Source organism: Hipposideros armiger, unplaced genomic scaffold, assembly GCF_001890085.2.
Source record: "Hipposideros armiger isolate ML-2016 unplaced genomic scaffold, ASM189008v1 scaffold_319, whole genome shotgun sequence".
In the NCBI taxonomy this organism is placed as follows: domain Eukaryota; kingdom Metazoa; phylum Chordata; class Mammalia; order Chiroptera; family Hipposideridae; genus Hipposideros; species Hipposideros armiger.
In genome coordinates, this window is record NW_017731669.1 from 1,444,975 (window position 1) to 1,470,253 (window position 25,279).

A 25,279-nucleotide genomic window follows, 5' to 3' on the forward strand; every position below is an offset into this window, starting at 1 on the left:
GAATTTGTACCAGCTGGACAAACAGTTATCCAATTTTACTATTTGAAGTGCTTAAAAGGCTGCGTGAAAAAGTTAGATGACCTGAACTTTTTGCCAACAATTCATGGCTCTTGCATCATGACAATGTACCAGCTAACATGGTACTGTCTGTGAGGGAGTCTTTAGCCAGTAAACAAATTACTGTATTGGAACACACTCCCTAATCACTTGATCTGGCCCCCAATGACTTCTTTCTTTACCTAAAGACAAAGAAAATATTGAAAGGTAGAGATTTTGATGACATTCAGGACATCAAGGATAATACAATGACAGCTCTGATGGCCATTCCAGGAAAAGAGTTTCCAAATTGCTTTGAAGGGTGGACTAGGTGCTGGTGTCAATGTATAGCTTCCCAAGGGGAATACTTAGAAGGTAACTGTAGTGACATTCAGCAATGAGGTATGTAGGACTTTTTCTAGGATGAATTGTCAAACTTAATTGTCATACCTCATATGAAGTCTGGCTGGACAGAGGAAATCCTATAACTGGGGATATAGAGAAGAAGCCATATCGAGACTGGTAGGAGGGACAAAGACATGAGATGCCCCACACCTGCATTTGTTGGTTGAGAATTGAGAGTGATAGCTCAGCCATGTAGGTCCTTCCCAAGGAATGAGGGACAATACACCCCCACACCAGGCTCCCCAGCCTGGAGTACCAATGCCAGGAAAAGGAGCCTCTGCAACATCTGGTTGTAAAAAACAGTGAGGATGCTGACCAACCCAGTAGGTCGGAAACCTGCAGGAAACCCAGACGTCCTCCTAAAGAGCCCACACACAGACTCATTTGCTCCCAGGCATTCACCCTAAGCTCCAGTGAAGGGACAGTGACTTGGGAGGCATCAAAAACAAATGGGGAAACACTGAGTTGTGTGGCTTTGGGGCAAAGACTAGAGGGACATTTGCCATTTTCCCTGTGTAGAATCTTCCTCTCATGTAGCCGGCAGGCGGGAGCCATCTTTCCTGTGTTGAGCCCTTCCCCATGCAGCAAAATCTGAATCTTCATTGGCCTGGTGAACTCTGCTCTCTCCACCCTGGTGACCACCTGGGATACTGCCCCACCAAACTCGCACAACGCAGGCTCTTTTTTAAGCAGCAGCCAGCCCCGCCCATGTTGCACTCTTTCTTGGACAACTCTTAGGGGTCTGCGGGCACCTGGTGGGCAGTGCCTGGCCTTAGGATTTGGAAGACAATGTAGTAGAAAACATCCAATTGGAACAACAAAAAGAAAAAAGAATTTTAAATGAGGATATTCAAAGAGACCTCTGGGACAACATCAAGCTTAACAACTTTCACATCATAGGCATAACACAAGTTGAAGAAAGAAAGCAAGAGAATGAGAACCTATTTGAAAAAATAATGACTGAAAACTTCCCTAACCTGGCGAAGGAAACAAACATACAAGTCCAGGAAGTGCAGAGGCCCAAACAAGATGAACCCAAAGAGGCTCTCACCAAGACACATCATAATTAAAATGACAAAGGTTAAAGACAAAGATAGAATCCTCAAAGCAACAAGAGAAAGGCAACTGGTTACTTCCAAGGAATCTCCCATAAGATGTAAGCATATTTCTCAACAGAAATTTTGCAAGCAACAGGGGTTTGGCATGAAATATTCAAAGTGATGTAAAGCAAGGACCTACAACCAAGATTACTCTATACAGCAAGGCTATCATTTAAAATTGAAAGAGAGATAAAGAGCTTCCCAGACAAGAAAAAGCTAAAACTGCATTACAAGAAATGTTGAAGGAACTAGTTTAAGAAGAGGTGAAACATAAATATGAATAATAAAATGGCAATAACTATATGTCTACCAATAAACACTTTAAATTTAAATGGTTAAATGCTCCACTCAAAACAGACAGTGTTGCTGAAAGGATTAGAAAACAAGACCCATACATATGCTGTCTACAAGACACCAACATCAGAACAAAAGACAGACACAGGCTACAAGTAAAGGGATAAAATAAGATATTTCATGAGAATGAAATGAAAAAAAAAAGCTGGGATAGCAATACTTACACTTTAAAACAAAGACTATAATAAGAGACAAATAGGGACATTATATAATGATAAAGGGTAAATCCAAAAAGGGGATATAACCCTTGTAAACATTTACACATCCAACATAGGAGCATCTGAATATATAAAGCAAATATACACCTACATAAAGGGAGAGTACAACAGTAATACAATCATAGTGGGGCCCTAACCACCCCATTCACACCAATAGACAGATCTTCCAAACAGAAAATCAACAAGGTAACAGAGACCTTAAATGACACACTAGAAGAGATGGATTGAAATGATATTTTTAGAGCATTTGTCCCAAAGCAGCAGCATACACAATTAAGTACACACAGAACATTTTCCAGATAGACTGCATGTTAGGCCACAAAATAAGTCTCAATAAATTTAAGAAGACTGAAATTATATCAAGTGTCTTCTCAAAGCACAATAGTATTGAACAAGAAATGAATTACAAGATAAAAAATCTGAAAAGCACACAAACACACACAGGCTAAATGACATGCTACTAAACAATGAATGGGTCAACAACAAGATCAAGGAAGAAATCAGAAGACAGCTTGAGACAAATGAAAATTAAAACACAATGACCCAAAACCTATGGACACAGTAAAAGCAGTACTAAGAGGGAAATTCATAGCAATGCAGCCCTACCTCAAGAAACAAGTAAAATCTCAAATAAACAATCAAACCTTACACCTAAAGAAACTGGAAAACAAACAGCAAACGAAGCCCATAGTTAGTAAAAGGAAGGAAATAATAAAGCTCAGAATGGAAAAAAACAAAAAACAGCATAAAGAAAATACAAAAGATCAATGAAATCAACAGCTGGTTCTTTGAGAAAATAAACAAAATTGATAAAACTTTAACTAGTCTCATCAAGTAAACAAGAGAGAGGACCCAAAGAAATAAAATAAAAAATGAAAGAGGAGAAGTGACAATGGACACCACAGAAATGCAAGGGGTTATAAGAAAATATTACCAAAAATTACATACCAACAAATTGGACAATCTATAAGAAATGGATAAATTCCTAGAAACATATAATCTTCCGAAGCTGAATCAAGAAGAAACACAAAATGGGAACAGACTACTACTAACAAAATCAAATCTGTAATAAAAAAAATACTAACAAACAAAAGTTCTGGACTGGATGGCTTCACAAGTGAATTTTACCAGATATTCAAAGAAAAATTAAAACCAATTCTTCTCAAATTATTTCAAAAAATTCAAGAGGGCATGCTCCCAAGCTCATTTTATGAGGCCAGCATTACCCTGATTCCAAAACCACCATTTATATATATAAATCTCCAATATCCCTGATGAACACAGATGTAAAAAACCTCAACAAAATATTATCAAACCAAATTCAGCAATATATAAAAAAGAACATACACCATGACAAGGGGGATTTATTCCTGGGATGCAAGACTGATGCAATATATGCAAATCAATTAGCATGGATACAGCACATAAACAAAATGAAACAAAAATCATATGATCCTATCAACATGCAGAAGAAGTGTCTAACAAAATCCAGCATTTACTTATGATAAAAATTCTCAACAAAGTGGGATTAGAGGGAACACACTTCTGCATAATAAAGGCCATATGAGAAAAACCCACAGCATACTCAACTGGGAAAAGCTAAAAGTTCTCCTTTACATCACGAACAAGACAAGGATTCCCACTTTCACCACTTTTATTCAACATAGTATTAGAAGTCTTAGCCACAGCAATCAGACAAGAAAAAGAAACAAAAGGCATCCAAATTGAAAAGAAAGTAGTAAAACTGTCATTATTTGCAGATGACATGATACTATATATACAGAACCCCAAAATTTCCACCAGAAAACTATTAGAACTTATAAATGAATTTAGTAAAGAAGCTAAATTTAAAAATTAATATTCAGAAATCAGTTGCATTTTTATATACCAATAATGAACTGTCAAAAAGAGAAATTAACAAAACAATCCCATTTACAATTGCATAAAAAAAAACTAGCTAGAAATAAATTTAAACAAAAAGGTAAAACTGTACTCAGAAAACTATAAGAAACTGAAAAAAGAAATTTAAAAAGACAAATTAATGGAAGCATATACCATGCTCATGGAGAGGAATAATTAACATCATTAAAATGACTGTACTACATAATGCAATCTATAGCTTCAGTGCAATCCCTATCAAAAAACCAATGGCATTTTTCTCAAAATTAGAAAAAAATAATCTTAAAATTTATATGGAACCACAAAAGACCCTGAATAGCCACAGCAATCTTTAGAAACAAGAACAAAGTTAGAGGTATCATGCTATCTGATACCAAACTATACTACAAGTCTATAGTAATTAAAACAGCATGGGACTGGGCCGGCCAAGTGGCGCGGTGGTTAAGAACTCGCTTGGGATGCCAGAGGGCCCCGGTTCGGATCCCACATATGAGGGCCAGTGACACTGCCCTCCGCAGCTGAGATGCTGAACAACAGCTCAACCTGGAGCTGGGCTGCCGTGGGTCGCCGGTGACTGCGTGGGCTGCAGTCCCTGTGGCAGTGGATTGCCATGGGCTACCGTGTGTGGCCAGCAGCCAGCGTGAGCGGCCAGCAGCCGCAGTGAGCAGCCGTCCAGAAGCCGGCGACTGATCTGCCTCGCCAGAGAAGAGCGCAATGATGGTGCCAACTTGGGCCAGTGAAGCAACATCCTCCACAACTAGATTGAAGAACAAAACGACAGCAACTTGTCTGTTCCCCTTCCCCCAACTCCCCAGCACTGTTCCCATCCCCCCAATTCCCCAATAAAAAATCTTAAAAAAAAAAACAGCATGGGACTGGCATAAAAACAGACACATAGATAAATGCAACAGAATGGAGAGTCCAGAAATAAACCCATGCCTGTATAGTCACTTAACCTATGACAAAGGAGGCGAGAATATACATTGGTGTAAATTCAGTCTATTTAATGAATGGTGTTGAGAACCCAAGTGGACAAATACATGCAAAAAATTAATCTGGACCACCTTCTTACACCATATACAAAAATAAACTCAAAACGGATTAAACAGTTAAATGTAAGACCTGAAACCGTAAAACTCGTAGGAGAAATGTAGGCAATAAAATCTCTGACATTGCTCTCAGTAACATTTTTTTCTGATATATCTCCTTGGGCAAAGGAAACAAAAGAAAAAATAAATGGGACTACATCAAACTAAAAAGTTTTTGCACAGCAAAGGAAACCACCAACAAACAAAAAAGACAGCCTACTGAATGAAAAAAGATATTTGCCAATGACACACTAAATAAATGCTTAATATCCAAAGTTTATAAAGAACTCATACAACTCAACACCAAAAAACCAAACACTCCAATTAAGAAATGGGCAGAGGACATGAAGAGACATTTCTCCAAAGAGGACATACCAATGGCCAATAGACATATAAAAAGATGCTCAATGTCACTAATCATCAGTGAAGTGCAAATTAAAATCACAATGAGATATCACCTCACACCTGTCAGGATGGCAATCATCAATAAATCAACAAACAACAAGTACTGGCAAGGATGTGGAGAAAAAGGAACCCTTGCGCACTGTTGCTAGGATTGCAAATTGGTGCAGCCACCATGGAAAACAGTATGGAGGTTCCTCAAAAAATTAAAAATAGAACTACCTTATGACTCAGCAATTCCACTCCTCGGTATTCATATGAAGAAATCCAAAACACTAATTTGAAAAGATATATGCACCCCTATATTCATTGCAGCACTATTTATAATAGCCAAGATATGCAATCAACCCAAGTGCCCATCAATAGATGATTGGATAAAGAATATGTAGTACATTTATACAATGGAATATTACTCAGCCATAAACAAGAATGAAATCTTACCATTTGTGACAACATGGATGGATCTAGAGGGTATTATCCTAAGTGAAATAAGTCAGTCTGAGAAAGACAAATACCACATGATCTCACTTATATATGGAATCTAAAGAACAAAATAAACAAACATAACAAAAAGAGACTCGTAGATACAGAGAAGAAACTGATACTTGCCAGAAAGAGGGGTGGTGGTGAGCTGGGTGAAAAAGGTGAAAGGATTAAGAAATACAAATTGGTTGTTACAAAATAGTCACAGAAATGTAAAGTACAGCTTAGGAAATACAGTCAATAATGTTTTAACAACTATGTATAGTACCAGGTGGATACTAGACTAATTGGGGGGACCACTACATAAATTATATAAATATATAACCACTATGCTGTACACCTGAAACTAATATAAAATAATACTGAATGTCAACTATAATTGAAAATAGTAACAATAATAATAATTTTAAATTCCATATGTAGCAATAACTTGCCCAAATAAGCTACAAAAAATTATTTTTAAAAAATTAAGGAGAGGATACTCATATACCTTTCTAGATATCACTTAGAATTACAATAATCAAAACAGAATATGTCTACAGGAACAAACAAGTCCATCGGTGAAAAACTTTGGAGAACAGGAAAGTATCTAAACATTTTGGGAACTTAACATATCATAAAAATATATTTAAATTTAGTTTGGTTTATTTCATGAATGAGGCTGGTATAATTGTCTAGTCAGTTTTCTAAACCTCTACCATAGTTAGCAATTAACTGCAGACAGATTAGTGACCTAACAGAACGAATGGAAGGAGAGAAGGAAGGAAGGAAGTCAGTCTGGGGAAAATTTAGGAATGTTTGTACATTCTTCCAGTAAAGGTGACCTTTTAAACATTCTAGAAACCCAGAATGTTTATGGGGTCACCATATGAAGGTCTCCCTTCTTAAGGTTTGAAGTAGGAGGAGAATTTATAATATATTTGTTAGACAAGATGTTAAGACTTCCAACATGTGAGGAGTTCTTACAAATTAATAAGAAAAAAAAATGGGCAAAGGATATAAATATGCAAATGAAAGAAGAGGCTAATAAACATACAATTGCTCTCACTAGCAATAAGAATAATGTGAATTAGAGTAATAAGAGCTATTTTCCATCCATCAGATTGGCAAAAATTAGAAAAAGGGTTATCTAGTTATGATAAGAATATGAGAAATTGGACCTTTCCAAACAGCTAGAACAAGAATAAATTGCTTTAACCTTTTGGCAATGAATCTGGTATTGTCTACCAAAATACCAAACGAATATATACTTTGACTTAACAATCCTACTTTAGGGACTCTAACCAAAGTAAAAGCATTAGTACATAGAAAATATGTATAAAAACATATGTTGCAGATTAATAATGGAAAAAAAATCAAATTGAGAATGGGTGAATTTATTATAGTATTTCTATAAAATGGAATATTAGGCAGCTATTAACATGATGTTAGAATATGCATTAACATATATATATAACATAGTGTAAGTTTACAAAATAAAGTTACAAAGTAACTTATAGCACAATTTTTATTTAAACTTTAAACAGAAAATCTATGGTTTTTTATGTCCATAGAGAAACTTAATATTTATTACCTCTAAGTCAAGATTTCAGATGATGAAAAGAAATTACTTTTTCTTTGTATCTCTTTGTATTGACTTTTATTAATAGGGCATATATTAAGTAATTTAATTTTTTTGAATTTAGAGTTTTTAAATATTTTATTAAGTACCGAGTTAGTTAAAATAATAGTTAAAAATATCTTTAAAGTATAAAATAATAACAATCTAAAAGACAGCATTTTATTGCCCTCACTTCCTCATGTGCCCTTCCCCCCCCCATCAGGAATAACCACCATTCAGGATTGTGCTAGCATTCCTTTAATTTTGCTTGTTTGTTTTGCTTACCACATATGCTGTTTTGCATATCCTGCAAATTTATATAGATGGAATCATTCTTTCTTTTAAATCTTGACTTTTATGCTGAGACTAATCTAAATGAATTTGTTCAGCTTCAGGTTATACAAACATACCACAACTAATTCATCTATTCTAGTGTTGAAGGACATCTGAGTTTTGTGGGGTTTTTTTGCTTGTTTGTTTGGGTTTTTTTTTACACATTATGGCTATTACAAATAAAGACAGCATGAATATTCTTACATGTGTCATCTGTTTCAGAAGGTGAAGACTTTCTTCTCCAAGGTAAATAATTAGAAAAGGAACTGCTAGGGCATATATGTGTGCATTTTTAAAATGCCAAGTTGTTTTCTATTGTGCCCCATATTCACCAATACTGACTACTGGCACAATTTTTAATTTTTAACTATTAGCTTGGTGCAAACATAATTGTGGTTTTTGCATTGTTCAAATTTGCCTTTGATATTGGAATACATTCTTACATAAATGTGGTTATGTTATACATAATTTTAATGTGCATTTCTCGCTTTATGTTTTTTTCCTAATGACTTATTACTTGCTGTTTATTTTATATGTATTTTAGACATGGAAATGATGTTAGAAAAAGCAAATTCAAGTGATTTCCTTATTCAAGTTCAAAATGGGTCGTAAAGCAGGACAGACAACTTGCAATATCAACCCACTTGGCCCAGGAGCTGCTAATGAACGTACAGCGCAGTGGTGGTTCAAGAAGTTTTGCAAAGGAGAGGAGAGCCTCGAAGATGAGGAGCATAGTGGCTGGCCATCGGAAGTTGACAATGACCAGTTGAGAGCAATCATCACAGCTGATCCCTCACAACTACACCAGAAGTTGCCGAAGAACTCAATGTTGACCATTCTACGATTATTTGGCATTTGAAGCAAAACTGGAAAGGTGAAAAAGCTCGATAAATGGGTGTCTCATGAGCTGACCGCAAATCAAAAGAATCATCATTTTGAAGTGTCGTCTTCTCTTATTCTATGCAACAAGGAACCATTTCTCAATCGGACTGTGATGTGTGATGAAAAGTGGATTGTATACGACAACCGGCACTGACCAGCTCAGTGGTCCAAAGAAGCTCCAAAGCACTTCCCAAAGCCAAACTTGTACCAGAAAAAGGTCATGGTCACTGTTTGGTGGTCTGCTGCTGGTTTGATCCACTGTAGCTTTCTGCATCCTGGTGAAACCATTACATCTGAGAAGTCTGCTCAGCAAATCGATGAGATGCACTGAAAACTGCAACGCCTGTGGCTGGCATTGGTCAACAGAAAGGACCCAATTCTTTTCCACAACAACGCCCGACCACACATCACACAACCAACACTTCAAAAGTTGAATGAATTGGGCTATGAAGTTTTGCCTCATCCACCATAGTCACCTGACTTCTCATCAACTGACTACCACTTCTTCAAACATCTGAACAACTTTTTGCAGGGCAAACACTTCCACAACCAACAGGATGCAAAAAATGCTTTCCAAGAATTCTTCAAATCCCAAAGCATGGATTTTTATGCTACAGAAATAAACAAACATATTTCTTGTTGGCAAAAACGAGTTGATTATAATGTTCCTATTTTGATTGATAAAGATGTGTTTGAGCCTAGTTATAATGATTTAAAATTCACAGTCCAAAACCAAAATTACTTTTAACCAACCTACTATCTAGTCAGTCTACATTGTTATTCCACTGTGATTTAATTTTCGCTTCCCTGATTCAAGATTAGATTTGAATCCAAGATTTCCATATTTCCTCCTCTGTGAAGTGCCCATTGGTGTCTGTTCTGTCTTGGTCAGCTTGGCTGCCATAATAAACTACTATACACTGGGTAGCTTAAACAACATTTATTTCTCACAGTGCTGGAGGCTGGAAGTGTAAGATCAGAGTGCCAACATGGTTGGGTTCTTGGTGGATGCCCTCTTCCTGGTTTACAGATGGCTGTTTCTTCTTGCTTCCTTACTAGTCCCTTTATCCCTTTATAAAGACACCAATCCCATCATGAGGGCTCCACCCTTATGACCCCATTCAAACTCAATTACATTCTAAAGACCCCACCTCCAAATGCCATCACACTGTGGATTATAGCTTCAACATACAAATTTGGGGGAACACAACCATTCAGTCCAAGGCATTCCTGCCCTGGCCCCCAGAGTTCATGTCTTTCTCATATGCAAATTATATTCATTCTATCCCAACAGCCCCCAAAGTCTTAATTTGTCCAGCATCAACACTCAAGTCTAAAAACCAAAGCTTCATCTGAGTATCACCTAAATCAATATGGGTGAGACTGGGGGCAAGAATCATCCTAAGGCAATAACTTGAGGGGTGGAGGAAATGTACTACACACCTCGATGATAGTGGTAGACCTTGGTTCTAACCTCATAGCAGTGTATGCTAAAAGGGTGATTTTACTACAGGTAAATTATGCTTCAATACTTTAAAAGTATTTTTTGTAAAGACTTCATATTATTCAATAAGTATTCACTAATTCCATAGTGTAATATTGCATTAATTAGATTTTATATTTTTAAAATTAAAAACATTTATTAGAGAAGATGATTCTGCCACTTGATGGGAGGTTGAAATGGGTGATCTCTAAAGATCCTCTCTAAATACAAAATTTTTGAGGTATGTATGTGATCCCCTTACCACACACACAAAAGTTTATACATATATCTATGTGTATATATATATATATATATTCATTCTTGGTTATATTTATGTATATATTATACATAAATGTAAATATATATACACAGAAAAAATTTGGAATATTCTTCAGTATTATGATTTATTTTATTAGACATAATGCTATTTCCTTTTTTCCCCACAATATGTGATTACCTGTAATCCAAAAAATGTTATGAAGTGTATACTGTGCAACAAATTAAAATTAAGGAAATGAGAAGGTGATATTCAAGTCTGTTCAATCTATAATCCCTAGTTTAAGAAAATACAAATAGTTCATTTTATTAAATGTCATGTTTGATATATTAAAATAAAGAAAGTATAGAAATTTGCCCTTATGAATGTGGGCTGTGGCGTGTTTTATTCATTTTTAAAAGAAAATCCTAGAAAACCATGTTTTCCCCATTTTAAAAGCTTTCCTGGCTCCTTCCGGCATTTACTCGTATATTAGAAATTTCTTTGTGCGTGCCTCTGAAATACGGCTTCTTCAGGAATATCCTAGTAGAAATAGAATGAAGTCATACCAGGAAGCTGAGGAGAAGCCGTCTGGGATGGCCCTGCTAGCCCTTCATGCTCACTGTTCCACTTGTCTCTGAGGAAGGAGTCTCTGGCTATCCACATGCTGTGCTTACTCTCACTAGAAAATAAATTTATATATTTGTTCATGGTGTCAAAGAATGTATACATTTAAGAATCTCTGATAATTGACAGTAATTATTAAGTTGACATTCACCTCCATTTCAGTTCAGCCACCCACTTCCTTTGTCAACACCTGGAACTGGCCCACTTCCAAAGAGAGAATCCCCAAATCCCAAAGTCAGATCATAAACTCCATTTCCTCCCACTTTTACCTGGCTTGCAAACTAGCCACCTTGGATCTATCCACCTTGTTTTCTCCTTCACCTAGGCTGTGGGGAAACAGTTTTGGGGTCACTGGGGTTTCTAATATCAGCAGAGAGCCATTTAGAAAATACTGGTGTATTCTTGGTTCAGTTTCCTCTACCATTCCTCCACTGCAGCTAATTCTGAACTACTACCCTTGTAAAAAAGTAGGCCCTTCTAGAAAATGAACGCCAGAAACAAGAACTCTCAACGTACTCTCTTTTAAAATGTATACTTAGATGCATCAGCACTCTTCATTACTCCTTATGTTCTTCCCATTCAGAATTAATCCTTCCACATTTTTAACTCCATGCCTTCTGTCTCCTCTCAGACACTTTTCTATAATTATCTTTATGTATATAATTAATTTCTCCCTATCTATAAATTCTTGCATATTATAAGGATATTTGATTCTCTCTCATCGAAAACATAGAAAGCCCTTTAAACTTGCTATTTCCATCTAACTACTGCTCTCTTGCTAACAGATTTTTCAAATATTAGCCCACACTTGCTTTCTGCTTTCTAACTTCTCACTACTCAGTGTATTCACTTATGCTATCTGCTTGGCTCTTGGTGTACTTTCATTTGAGGCCTCACTTAACAAAAGCCTTCTAATTTGACTTCTGAGTCTAATCTCCAGTGTCTAGAGAAAATTCTCCCTAAAATCCAAATTTACTTAGACCTGCTTATTAACTTCAGGATAAACCAAGGCTCCTTACTGGACACATAAGTTTAAGATGTCAGAAATCTGGTGGTCCCTGCCTCCTTTTTCGTCATCTCTACTAATTTCCTTCATGCACTTCCTGTTTGTTATTTCCTTCTTTTTTCGCTTCTTTGGGTAATCTCATGTTTCTTTCTCTTTCTCCTTCCCATCTTTTCTTGGATTACTGTAAATATCTAATTATTCTCCATTTCCTGCCAGTTATCTTCCACCTTGCTACCAGAAATCCTCTTCCTAGATTAGACAGTAGATAGATAGATAGGCAGACAGATAGATAGATAGATAGATAGACACTCCATCTGTGCTTTATTTTCATTCTATCAGACAGAATAAAATGTATACTCCTTGGTTTCACATATATCAATTTCTTCATACTCGTGCTCACATTATATTTTTGGCTTTACCTCTCATCTTCTCAAGTTTTCTGGCATTCCAATTCATACATACCCTACAACTCTTAACGTGTAACATTTCTCACCCTTAAAATATATTTTCACAACTCCTTACCTTTGCTCAAACTTCTTCCCCCAGCTTGAAATTTTCTTCCCTCTCTTTTCACCTGCTATATATTTCTATTTATTGAAGAACCTAAATCCAACCAAAATATCTCTTCTTCAGAGAGCTGGTGAGGCACTCCCCCACCAAGCATAATTTTCTGTCTTCTGTACTCACAGTCCTTGGACTTTATAATACTATTTACCACATTGTATTTAAATTTGTCTTTTCATATCTGTCTCCCTAATTAAACTGTAAACTGAAGAATGAGAACTATGTAATATTTTGCATTTGTACACAGTGCTTAGTATATAGTATCTACTATTAGCATTTAATAGTATCTGTAATTGCCTTTTTGAATTAATATTATTTATTTGTTCATTTAATGCATTTCTGAAAGTTGTACATACAAGGTTCAAACTATACATTCTTATGCAGTGCTATTTCAGTGACTATAGCTAATGTTACTTAGAAATCTCTAAGGAAAAATGACTCAATAAAATGTTTCCTTATTTGATGTGTTTTTGCATATAAATTTGAACATTTTATAAACATGAAAGCTGTCGTTTCTTTTGTTTTTCTGATGGAAATTTACTTTTCTCCTGGTTCTTTTTTTTAAAAACACAGAGTACCAAGAATTCACCATGCTAAGAGTCCAGTTGTTTCTAGCACATTATTTTCTTTCTGGAAACAGATACAATTTCTAATAAAATGTCACTGTGTACTGAGCTTTACCTTAAATCAAGTAAGCATGGAATTGCTGAGATGATAAAGAAAGTGAATTCTGTAGGAAAATCTTTCTCTTATGTTATCATCATCAGTACATCCTATTTCTAGCCAAATCAGGTTATACTTACTACAAAGAGCTATAGCTTGAAAAAGATATATCAAACTTTTGAAGGCCATTATTTACTGCCTCCACTTAGAGGGCTAGCTAGCTATGAATATGAATAAATAGGAAACTAAGTAAACATATTAGTTATACCTTTCTGTAGTCTCTTTAAAAAGATCCTCATAATGACTATGTTGGAAATCCCGAAAAGAGGGTTTTATCTCCTGTGAAAGAATATAAAATTATGGCTAAGATTTCAGAAATGTAAAGTTTAAAATAAATATGATTTATATAGCTTAATGAAAACAATAAGTTAAGAAATTGGCAGTTATAAAAATAGTCAAGGGGTTATAAAGTACAGCAAAGGGAATAGAGTCAATAATATTGTAATAACTATGTATGGTGCCACGCAGGTACTAGACTTATCTGAGTAATAACCTCCTAAGTTATATAGATGTCTAATCACTATGTTGTACACCTGAAACTAATATAATATTGTAGTCAATTGTAACTGAAACATTTTTTAAATTATAAAAAAAGAAAAACATTAAGGTCCTCAATAATAGAATTAAAACCATAATCACAGTGATTTTTAATCCTAGAAAATCATTTGAAATGTGCATGTCTCTACTAAATATTTTCTAATCTGTCAAAACAGAATACACAGTACTATACATATACAAATGAGTTTTATTGAATCACACAAGTTATTTTCTAAAAAAGCTTCATTTTTATTAAAAAAACAAACTTCAGCTCAGAGGAGATTCTTACAAGGAGTGCTTATCACATTTAGTTTACTGTAAATCTACAATTCCCAACACTGATTTATTTGAGTATTTACATAATCTAATCTCGTAATTCTAAGCATGCCTGGGCCATGGGATTTAGTACTGCCCAATAGACTTTAGTCCTCTTTGTTGCATTTGCAGCCTCCTATACAGTACATGGCCCATCATTAAACAAAACTGAATATAATTAGAGGGGAAAAAACACATTAAAATAAAGATTCAGTGATCAATATTTTAGCCCTCAGTTCTCTTTCAATTAATCCATCCATTTGACACTTCTGTTTTGAGGGCCTAGTATGTGCAGATACTGTTCTAAATGTGAAGGGTAAAAAAAAAACGGAACAAGACAGGCTTGTGTTCATTCTGCCCTTATGGGGCATATATATTCTCATGGAGAGAAAAAACACACAAGCAAGCATATAAAAATTATAGCGGGCAACAGGTGTTAATGCAGTAACCGTATGGTGATACATAACAGCCAGGTACCTAAAAAATAAAAGGATGAACAAAGAGACAGGGAAGCGTCCTGAGCAAGAGGAGCAGGTCTGAAGCATAGGCCGCCTTCTGTGTCTGGCTTCTGCCTACTCCCCACTCTCATCTCAGACCCTCTACTTCTCACACAGTGTCTCAAGCCACAGCCTGTGTGCTATCTTTTCAGTTTTTTGGAAGTGTCTTCTAATGACTTTGATTTTGTAAAACGTATTTATCTTTTCCCCTCTTGCTAGTGCATATGTGTTTTGCTTAATTCCATGAAATTTTCTAGGCCTGGAGTACCTCTTACAGGCATTTATAAAGCCATCATTCCAAAACATGGGCCAAAACACAATCAATTTTACAAACAAGCCTGTTAATGGAAAGATATGGACAACTACCTAGCACTCCTATCAAGCATGTTCATTTTGCTGAACAAGTTAAAACATATAACATATTAAGTTTTTAGCATAACATGAATAATTATTGCCTGAAATATAAAGTTAGCTTACATTTTAACAATCACTTTATCATTTTACAATAGATTAAATTCTAGGGCCAGCCAAGTGGCTCAGTTGGTTAAGAGCTCGCGCAAGAGTGCGAGCTCTGAGCAACAGCAGTTCGATGCCCCGCCCGAGCTGAGTTGTCGCTGAGCTGCCACCAGGTGGCAGGATGGCTCAGCTAAAAAAAAAAAAAGACAAATTCTAGATTACCAAATTGCCATTTTGAATAATAAATAAAAAACACATTTTAAAAATACTTTCCTATGCAAGTAAGAAAAACATCAACTCTTATATATTTTTCTAAAATATTTTAAGCTTTGCTTTTAATATTTAGGGATTTAATTCTCCTAAAACCCATTTCAGTATAAAGTGTACTGTGTCCACTCCACTCAACCACCAACAATGACCTTGCATTCAACTGGACATTCACAAGATCCAGTAGGCCACACCTGGACTCAGGTGAGCTTTGCAGAAGGACACAGAAGAGGAGCCTCAATGGGTCAGCAGGACAACCCTAGGCTTGCCCTCATCAGGAGTCCTAACAGATTTCTAGTGTCAGCTCAGGTGGAGGCAGTGAGACCACATGGGAGGGTACTTAAGTCATCCTGGCTTAGCAACCTCAAGCTGCACAGGAACCAGTATCTCTCATAACAATTCATGAACCTGAACTCTGGGGATCCCACATTCACCATATTTGTACTTTCAACAAGAGAATTATTGTCCTACTCATAATCTTTCCAGTCCAGGAATCATTTTTACTATAACCAATGCTGCCAGGTAACACAGCTGATAGTCCACCCCTTGTCAGGATTCCAGAGAAACAGTATGCTAGAAGGCTAACACAAGATCATATTCTCATTGTGAAGAAGAAAAGGTTCTGCTAAACTTTACTCACAGGTAGTAATGTAGTTCAGCTTCTATTGGAATAACCAAATGTACCAGCAACCTTAATTAAACAGACCATTCTATCTGCAATGCTACCTAGCCCATACAAAGTTCCCATATGGGCCTGGGGGGTTTTCTGTAATTTCTATACACTTTCATTGGTCTTACTTCACACCTCCTATACTATTACCACATTTCCTTAATTCCTATAGCTTTATAATAAGTCTTTTTTTTTTATTGTTAGTTTCAGGTGTACAGAAAAATGCAATAGTTATCCTTTTGACCCTCACAAAGTAACAACCCCCCTCCCCCCATGTATTGCCCTCCCATCCCCGATATCATGCTTATCTATTACCATTCCATTGATTCCAATCCCCCTCTCTATTCCATGTCCCAAGACTAAATGTATATATAATTATAGTTGACATACAATCTTATTCAACATCATTTTCAGAAATACAGTGCGGTGGTCAGACCTCTTCACCGACCATGAAGTGGTCTCCCCAACAGGCCATGAGTCCATCTGGCCCCCTAAGAAATATTTACAACATTACTGATTATATTCCTCAGACTGTCTTTTCCTATTCCTGAGGCCATATTGTATTTACCATATTGTATTGTCTCGTCCCTTCCCCTTCTCCTTCATCCCCACCCCCTCCCAACTAACAACCCTCAGTTCTTCCTCTGTGTCTCTGAGATTATCTCCATCCACCTCTCCCATCCATTCAGTTCCTTAGAATCCGCGTATAAGTGAGATCATATGATATTTGTCTTTCTCTGACTGACTTATTTCACTTAGCATAATGTTCTCTAGTTCCATCCATATTGTTGCAAAAGGTACTATTTCCTTCTTCTTTATAGCTGCGTAATACTCCATTGTGTAAATGTACCAAAGTTTCTTAATCCAGTCATCTACCGATGGGCATTTTGGTTGTTTCCAAGTCTTAGCTATTGTGAATAACGCTGCAATGAACATAGGAGTCTTGATAACCTGCAGTGCCAGTCATCCCTCCACCACATACACACTTTTCCTTCCTTACCTAATACTGTCTTACTTGTCCTTGGTCTTCTGTTTTCCCAAGACTTTGAATAAACTGGACTTTGAATAAACTGATCAAATCTCTCTCTCTCTCTCTCTCTCTCTCTCTCTCTGTCTCTCTCTCTGTCTCTCTCTCTCTCTCTCTCCTCTTTTTCTCTCTCTCTTTCACACACACACACACAACTTTGAAATTTATATTAAATTAAGTTAAATTAATTTTGTAGTTTAAATTAGGGATAACTGTTATCTTTATTATATTAAGTCTTATTATCCATTAATATGATATAGCTCTCCATCAAAACATTTTATAATATTCTTGATAAAGGCAATTCAGACCTTTTCTTAGATTTACTCCTATATGCTTTATAGCTGGTATCATTGTAAATATAATGATACAGATCACACCATTATATTTGCTCACCATTGCACAATGAGAATACCACAAGTTTTAATATATAGTAGTTTTGCATTTATTCTAAATATTTTATATTTCTTTTGTGATTTCTTCTTTGACCCATGAGTTTAAAAGTGTCTTTAAATTCCAAATGTATTTTTCATCTTTTTGTAGTTGACCTGATTTTCTTTATGTCAGAGACCACAGTCAGTACTATAAGATTATTTGACATTTGTTGAAATGTATTTTGGTTTGGCACCTGGTAAACTTTTATAAATGATCCATGTATATTTGAAAATAATGTGTGTTCTCTAATTTTTGGATGCAAGTTCTATATATGTTCAATATATCTAGCTTAATAATTCAACTGTTTTGTAATTTCTGTTCTCTTAACTAATTATTTAATCTATTCATAAGAGATATTTTTAAATGGTTTACTATTACAGTGAATTGATCAAGTCCTCTTTGTAATTCTGTCAAATATTAATTTATATATTCTGCAGCTGTTATTAGGTACTTACGAATTTAAAATTTTATATCTTCCTTATGAAATAAATCTTTCAGTATTATATAGTGACCTCTATTGCCTAATGCTTTCTTCATTTAAGTCTCCTTTGTCTCATATTACTATAGCTGCACCAACTTTCTTTTGTTAGTGTTGCTTTGTGTATTATTTTACTTTGAAATATTAAGGGAAAATGTTTCCTAAAGATTCCTTCTCATTAAACTACATGGATGATCAATAAATGAAATGAAATGGGCTCTACAGAGTTAACTTAGTCCTGAAAACTAGTTTATCAATACTAATTGGTAAAACAAATACCTAAAAATTAATTTCAGGATAATTAAAATAGGAATGTGGAGATTGTGAATGCAATGGGGTGAGGAAGTGAGGTGGTGCTATCACCTCCCATATCCAGCAAAACATGTTTAAAAAGCCATCTGAGGACAACTCATGTACTGAGAAAAGGTAACATCACCTGAGTGAGAAATCCTAGCATAATTTAAACCCGAAACTTATTTCAAGTCATGCTTCCAAATCAACTTGATTACATTTATCAAAGAAGCAAACTGTTCTAGATGACTGCAATTCAAATTAAAGGCTCACTTAGGACTTCGACATGTCTCTGATGAAATGAAATGTGATTAGGCTAACAATGCCAAGAAGGCAGGAGAAGAAATACACTAAATTATCAAGATGCCAGGTCTTTTTGGAGATGGCTCACTGAATCAAATTAATGTCAAATTAAAGAAAAGATAGATAAATTTCTCTGAGAAGCCAAAGTTAGCTTTTCTGCACTGCATATGTCAAGGATTTTATGAGGACAAAGTAATACTACAAGATAAGAGACTGGTTTCTAGTCTTTTCTTTGTGACTGAAGAGCTGTATGATCATAGACAAATCATTTTCAGCTCTAAGACTTAGTTTCGTCACCGCTAAAATGGATAAAATGAATAAAAATTTCTTGATCTATCTTCCAAATCTAACCATCTACAAGTCTATGAAATCTAGGTAATTCCTAGGAACAGCATCATAACTGAAAGGGCATCAAGTGTCTATAACATCAAATTAATTGCTTCATGAAATGTAAGAAAAGCAAATTCTGATAAAATCAGCTGATTTTCCTAACATACTCTAAAAACCATCCAGAAATGTGCTAAGATACTCTTTTCTAAAAGGAAACTTTAAAGCATACCAAAACTCATCCTAGATAGGTCAATATAATATGGGGGGAAAAAAACTTAAATATACTTAGTTCTAGAAGGGAATCAGGTATGGTTAACCATATAAGTATCTACTCAGGACATTCTACGAAGTTGTTCACTTCCAACTTGTCTCTCCTTTAATCATTCTGATCAGAGAAAAGTGGGGTTGAGAGCCCAGCAATATACTAAGAGTTAGAGGCTGCCATCCATAGATTTGATGGTGCCCTGGATGAGGCCACCTTACATGTCACAAAGGAATCTACCAAACTTCAAAGTTGTTTTCAAAGCAGCAGCATGACTGTCAGGCCTGGGTGGGGTTGGCAGCCGAACTGGATAGTCAGGGAAGCGGTGCTTGTTCTTGGTACTGATTTGTATCTCTATTATTGCTGGAAATTACAGGAAGTGAATATGAGGACAGCAACATGATGCAAGTTCCAAAGCTCCAGTAGATTAGATAAGAGAAAAAAATGTAAGGCACCCACAAGATGAAAATGTATTTCCCTTTTTGTGTTCTAGTCCTGGCATGGTCTCCACAAGGAAGATAACATATCAAGGTAAGAGTTTTTATGCCCCAGAGTTTTCACAACCCTTTACTTTTCCATAGTTTGGAGACACTGCACCATGCTATCTTTATCAATTAATACTTCCATTATCAATACATCTAAAGGTGTTTCCAGTTTTATGTGAAATTTATTTTGTATCTCTGTTAATAGCATAAAATGAAATAGATGTCAAAATAAGTAAAATTTACTGAATAGCATTGAAAGAGGTTTTCTTTTAGAGTTGCAAAAAGTTCCACTCTTTCAAATCCCTGTTTTGGTCATCTTCAACATCAGAGGGACACAGAATGGAAAAAATCATTGTCGTAAGGAAAATAAAATAGATACCTATTCCTTAGAGAGCTTAGTCAGTGATTTAGGTACTAGCCACAGTCATTTAGCAAAGATCCCTCTTTTTCCTTTTTCTTTTTTTTTTAATTAAAGTTTATTGGGGTGACAATTGTTAGTAAAGTTATATAGTTTTCAGGTGTACAATTCTGTAATACATCATCTATATATCACATTTTGTGTTTACTACCCAGAGTCAGTTCTCCTTCCATCACCATATATTTGATCCCTTTTGCCCTTATCTACCACCCTCTCCCCCTTACCCTCTGGTAACCACTAATATATCGTCCATGTCTATGAACTTTTGTTTCTTCATTTGTTTGTCTTCCCTCTTTTTCTAGTTTTACCTCATGAGCCACTGATCTAGGTGTCTTTCCCTGACTTGATGAAGGCAAATTCTCCCAGGAATTCAGGTCTTTTGTATTAGAGTCATCTCCCTTCTGATCTTTTCCTGAACAAAGAGAAGGAAAGAATTGATCAAATGCAAAGGATTACACAGAAGAAAAGGTTGAGTCTGAATGAGAATAGCCAAGTTGCACAAAGAGCATTTTTACCTACTTTTCCCTTTTAGAGTCATCTCATCTTTATCTCCTATGTTAATCACTTTTCACCTTGCTTTGAAAAAAATAACAGCAAACCTGATCCTTCTTCTAGGATTATCCTCAGAAGATTGATTTTTGAGCAGTCCCTTTGTTCCTACTTCCATAATAGTCAACAAAGTATTCTTCAGGTAAATCCTAAATGTATACAACCTACAGAAACAATGCATTGGGATCTACAGAACACAATTCTTCTGTGTTTCAGAATCTACTTCTTGGATAAACAATAGTGCTACATAATTCTCACTTTAACTGCTTGTATTATTACTAATAAATAAATTAACAATCTGTTATTGTATACAGAAAGTTGTTTCAGGCTTTATTGAAGAATGTAATATGAGTCATTCCTATAAAACTCATTGCTAGTTTAATACAAGATTGTTGCTAATTACTCTGTTAATTCCACTACACAGAATCTTTTAGGTGAAAGTCAACAGAGATTTTACTCTGATCTTAGAATTGAGCCCTCAGAGTACTGCTTCTTATATCATGGCAGCCTTAAATATTATAATTTAGAAATCTTGTGACACAGCATCAACAATAAAAAATATGGTAAACGAATATGTTGAACACTAAAAAGTGCATTCTTGAATGTGTTAAAATCAAATAGAAATTATAAACTACTATAAATTTTTACAAGTATATATTAAGAAATATCAATGAGAAGACAGCCTATCAAAACTAATATGAAGTAGCTAAAGCAGTGTTTAAGGAGAAATGTATAGTTTTAAGTATTGATAAAAAAGACAGAAAAAATGACAAAAATGAGTTTTGTATTCAATCATAAAGGCCAAGGATAACTGAGGGAACCCAAAAAAAGAGCAGAAAGGGAGATATCACAAAGAAAAATAGCAAATAGAAAATAGGCTAAAATAACAAAATAATCAACAAAATCAAAGAAAAAGTCTTTGAAAAAGACTTAAAAATACACAAATCTCATTCACTACTCAATTAATAACATTAAAAATTTAAAAAAAGCACAGCCATAGATCCAACCATCCTTTTTAGAAGTAATAAGCAAATAATATTTAGAATAAGCAAATATGGGTATTACTTTTAGAATAAAAAATACTTCAAATTTGATAAAGTGGAAATTTTATAAAGAATTATAAATTATCAAAACCTACTCAATAATATGTAGAAAGCCTGAAATAGAATAATAACCACTTAACAAGTTAAACTAATAATCAAAAATCTTACTCAAGGAAGAAAAAGTCATCTGGGCCCAAACAGGTTTCCAGATGAGATTCTGTCAAACTTTCAATGAAAAAAAAAACCTGATATGACCCAGCAATTCCTCTTCTGGGTAGCTACCTAAAAAATATGAAAACATGTATCTGTAAAGGTATATGTATCCCCATGTTCACTGGAGCATTATTCATGGTAGCCAAGGCATGGAAACAACCAAAGTGTCTTTTGATAGATGATTGGATAAAGAAGATTTGTCTTTGTACATATACACAATAGAATATTACTTGACCGTAAGAAAAGATGAAATACTGCCATTTGCCACAACATGGATGGATCTTGAAATTATCATGAAAAGAAAAATAAGTCAGACAGAAAAGCAAAGAAGAATGAACATGGTGGTAAGAACAGAAATGAATAAAATGAGAAAAATAATAAAATGGGACTGACACCTGATTTATTGAAAAGATCAATAAAATTGGGCAAATATCTTGACAGATGAATCAGAAAATAAAAGAGAGAAGAAACAAATAATCTCAGGAATGAAAGGGAAGACCTCACTATATTTTCTACAGAAATTTAAAGGACAGTAAACAAGTACTATAAATAAGTTTGCCTGTAAATTTGACAACTTAGATGAAATGAATAATTTGAAAGACATAATCTACCATATCTCACCCAAGAAGAAATACATAATCTGAATAGCCCTATATCTATTTAAAAAACTAATTTATAGTTAAAAATCTTCCCACAAAGAAAACACCAGCTTCACTGACAAAGTCTACAAACCATTAAAGAAAGAATATCAATTACACCAGCTTCACTGACAAAGTCTACAAACCATTAAAGAAAGAATATCAATTCCACACTAACATTCCATGAAATTAAAGGAAAGGAAACTCTTCCCAGCTTATTTTATGAAGTAAACATTACTGTATTTATCTGCTAGGGCAGTCATAACAAAATATCACACATTGGGTGGCTTAAACAACAGGAATTTATTTTTTTCACAGTCCTTAAGGTTGGAAGTCTAAGATCAAGGTGCCGGTAGGTTTGGTTTCTCCTGAGGCATTGCTCCTTGGCTTATAGATGGCCATAGCTTATTGTGTCCTCACAAAGCCTTTTCTCTGTGCCTGCATATTTCTGTGTTTTTTTCCTTTTAAAAGGACAGTAGTCCTATTGGATTAGGGCCCCACCCTTATGTTATTTAACCTTAATAACCTCTTTAAAGACCATTCTCTACATACAGTCACATTAGGTTAGAGCTTCAATGTATGAATTTTGGGGAAAGACACTTCAGTTCATAACAACTATCTTTATATCAGTACCAAAGATACTAGAAGAAAACTACAGATCAACATCCTCCCATGAACACAGATGCAAAAATCCTTAACAAAATTTGGCAAATCAAATCCAGAAATATATAAAAATGACAGTATATCATGACCAATAGAGTTCATACAAGAATGTAAAGTTGGGTAAGATTTGAAGAATAATAAGGATTATTCACTACATGAATATACTTAAAAGGAAAAATATATATATTATAATCATCTCAATAGATGCAAAAAAATAATTTGACAAAATTCAATTTCCATTTACTAAAAAAAAACTCAGCAAACTATGAATTAAAAGAAACCTTCTCAATATGATAAAGGACATCTACAAGAAACCTCTGACTAACAACATATTTAAGAGTGACAAAGTGAATTATTTTTCTTTTAATTAAAATTTATTGGGGTGACAATAGTTAGTAAAATTACATAGGTTTCAGATGTGCAATTCTGTACTACATCATCAATATATCACATTGTGTGTTTACCACCCAGAGTCAGTTCTCCTTCCATCCATCACCATATATCTGACCACCTTTACCAAAGTGAATTCTTTCTGCCTAAGATCTGGAACAAGTGAAAGACATCTGCTCTTACCACATCTTTTCAACATTTTAGTAGCAGTAGTATTAGCCAACTCTGTAAGACAAGAACAAGAACAAGAAAAGAAGAAGAAGAAGAAGAAGAAGAAGAAGAAGAAGAAGAAGAAGAAGAAGAAGAAGAAGAAGAAAATGATTGCTAAAGACGAAGTATAAAACTCTTAATTATATTTGTATATGCTAGGAGGGGAAAAATCTAAACTTGAAATATAAAAAATTAATATTAAACACCTGAAATACTTGGAAATAAACTTAAAACATGATTCAGACCTATACACTGAAAACTAAAAAACACTGCTGAAAGAAATGAAAGGATACCTAACTAAATGGAGACCTATATATTGTCTTTGGATCAGAAAATTCAACACTATTAGGATGCCAAATCTCCCCACATTGGTCTATAGGTTCAATGTGACTTCAATCAAAATTACATCAGGATTTTTTCACACAAATTAATAAGCTAATTCTAAAATTTATATGGAATGCAAAGGGCCTAGAATAGCAACAACAATTTTGAAAAAGAACAACACTGGGGAACTTATACTACCTAAGTTCTAGCCTTATTACAAAGCTATAATAAGATATGATGACACTGAAATAAGAAGAGATGTATAAATCAATGGTACAGAATTAAAAGTCCAAATATAATTCTACACATACACATTTAATTGTTTTTTGACAAAGATGCCCAAGTAATTTAATGGAGAAAGGACAGATGTTTCAAAAAGTAATGCTGGAATAACTGGATAGCCACATGAAATAAAAAGATCCTCAATCCTTATATTCACACCATTAAAAATAGTAAAAAAAAATTAAATCACAGATCTACATGTAACAGCTAAAACTATAAAGCTGTAGAAATAAACAGGAGAAAATTATTTGTGGTTTGGAATTATGAAAATATGTCTTAGTATACAAAAAGTATAAAGGATAAAAGAAAAATTGATAAACTAAATTTCCTCAAAATTTACTGTTTAATTCTAATAATGTCTCAGAAGCATTCTCTTGGATTTTAGACATAATCAACAATTTCTTGTGCTCATATATCACACTTTATTTTACCTCTTTGATCCCAGTTCTGTCATTTATATTGTACATGATCTTACTCAAGTTCCCTAATCTCCCTAAGCCTCAATTTCATCATCTATAGAATAGAAATATTAATAGTGCCTGTGTCATAAGGATGCTACAATGATTAAAGGTGGTATTACAGGTGAATCATTTGGCATAGCAGTTGACACACGGTCAACATTTAATGTGTTGCTTATTACTGTTAGTTTCCAGAATTCATTTTCTTCACTTATATTTTTCAAGAAATATTTATTTCATCAAGATATGTGATTACTTTTCAATGTATTAAAAAGAAATACC

At 34.7% G+C, this 25,279-nt stretch overlaps 1 protein-coding gene across 1 annotated transcript in view; it reads right to left on the reverse strand.

The window, feature by feature from the left end:
• PTPN20 (protein tyrosine phosphatase non-receptor type 20) overlaps positions 1-17,773 on the reverse strand; it is a 50,669-nt gene extending 32,896 nt beyond the window's left edge. The window contains exons 1-4 of the mRNA XM_019660477.1: positions 17,752-17,773; positions 13,668-13,728; positions 11,109-11,221; positions 9,558-9,560 (exon numbers count right to left, since the gene is read on the reverse strand). Coding sequence (XP_019516022.1) covers positions 9,558-9,560; positions 11,109-11,221; positions 13,668-13,728; positions 17,752-17,758 — 184 coding nt within the window. The 5' untranslated portion in view covers positions 17,759-17,773. The remainder of the gene's footprint in view (positions 1-9,557; positions 9,561-11,108; positions 11,222-13,667; positions 13,729-17,751) is intronic.
• Positions 17,774-25,279: the final 7,506 nt, after the last annotated feature.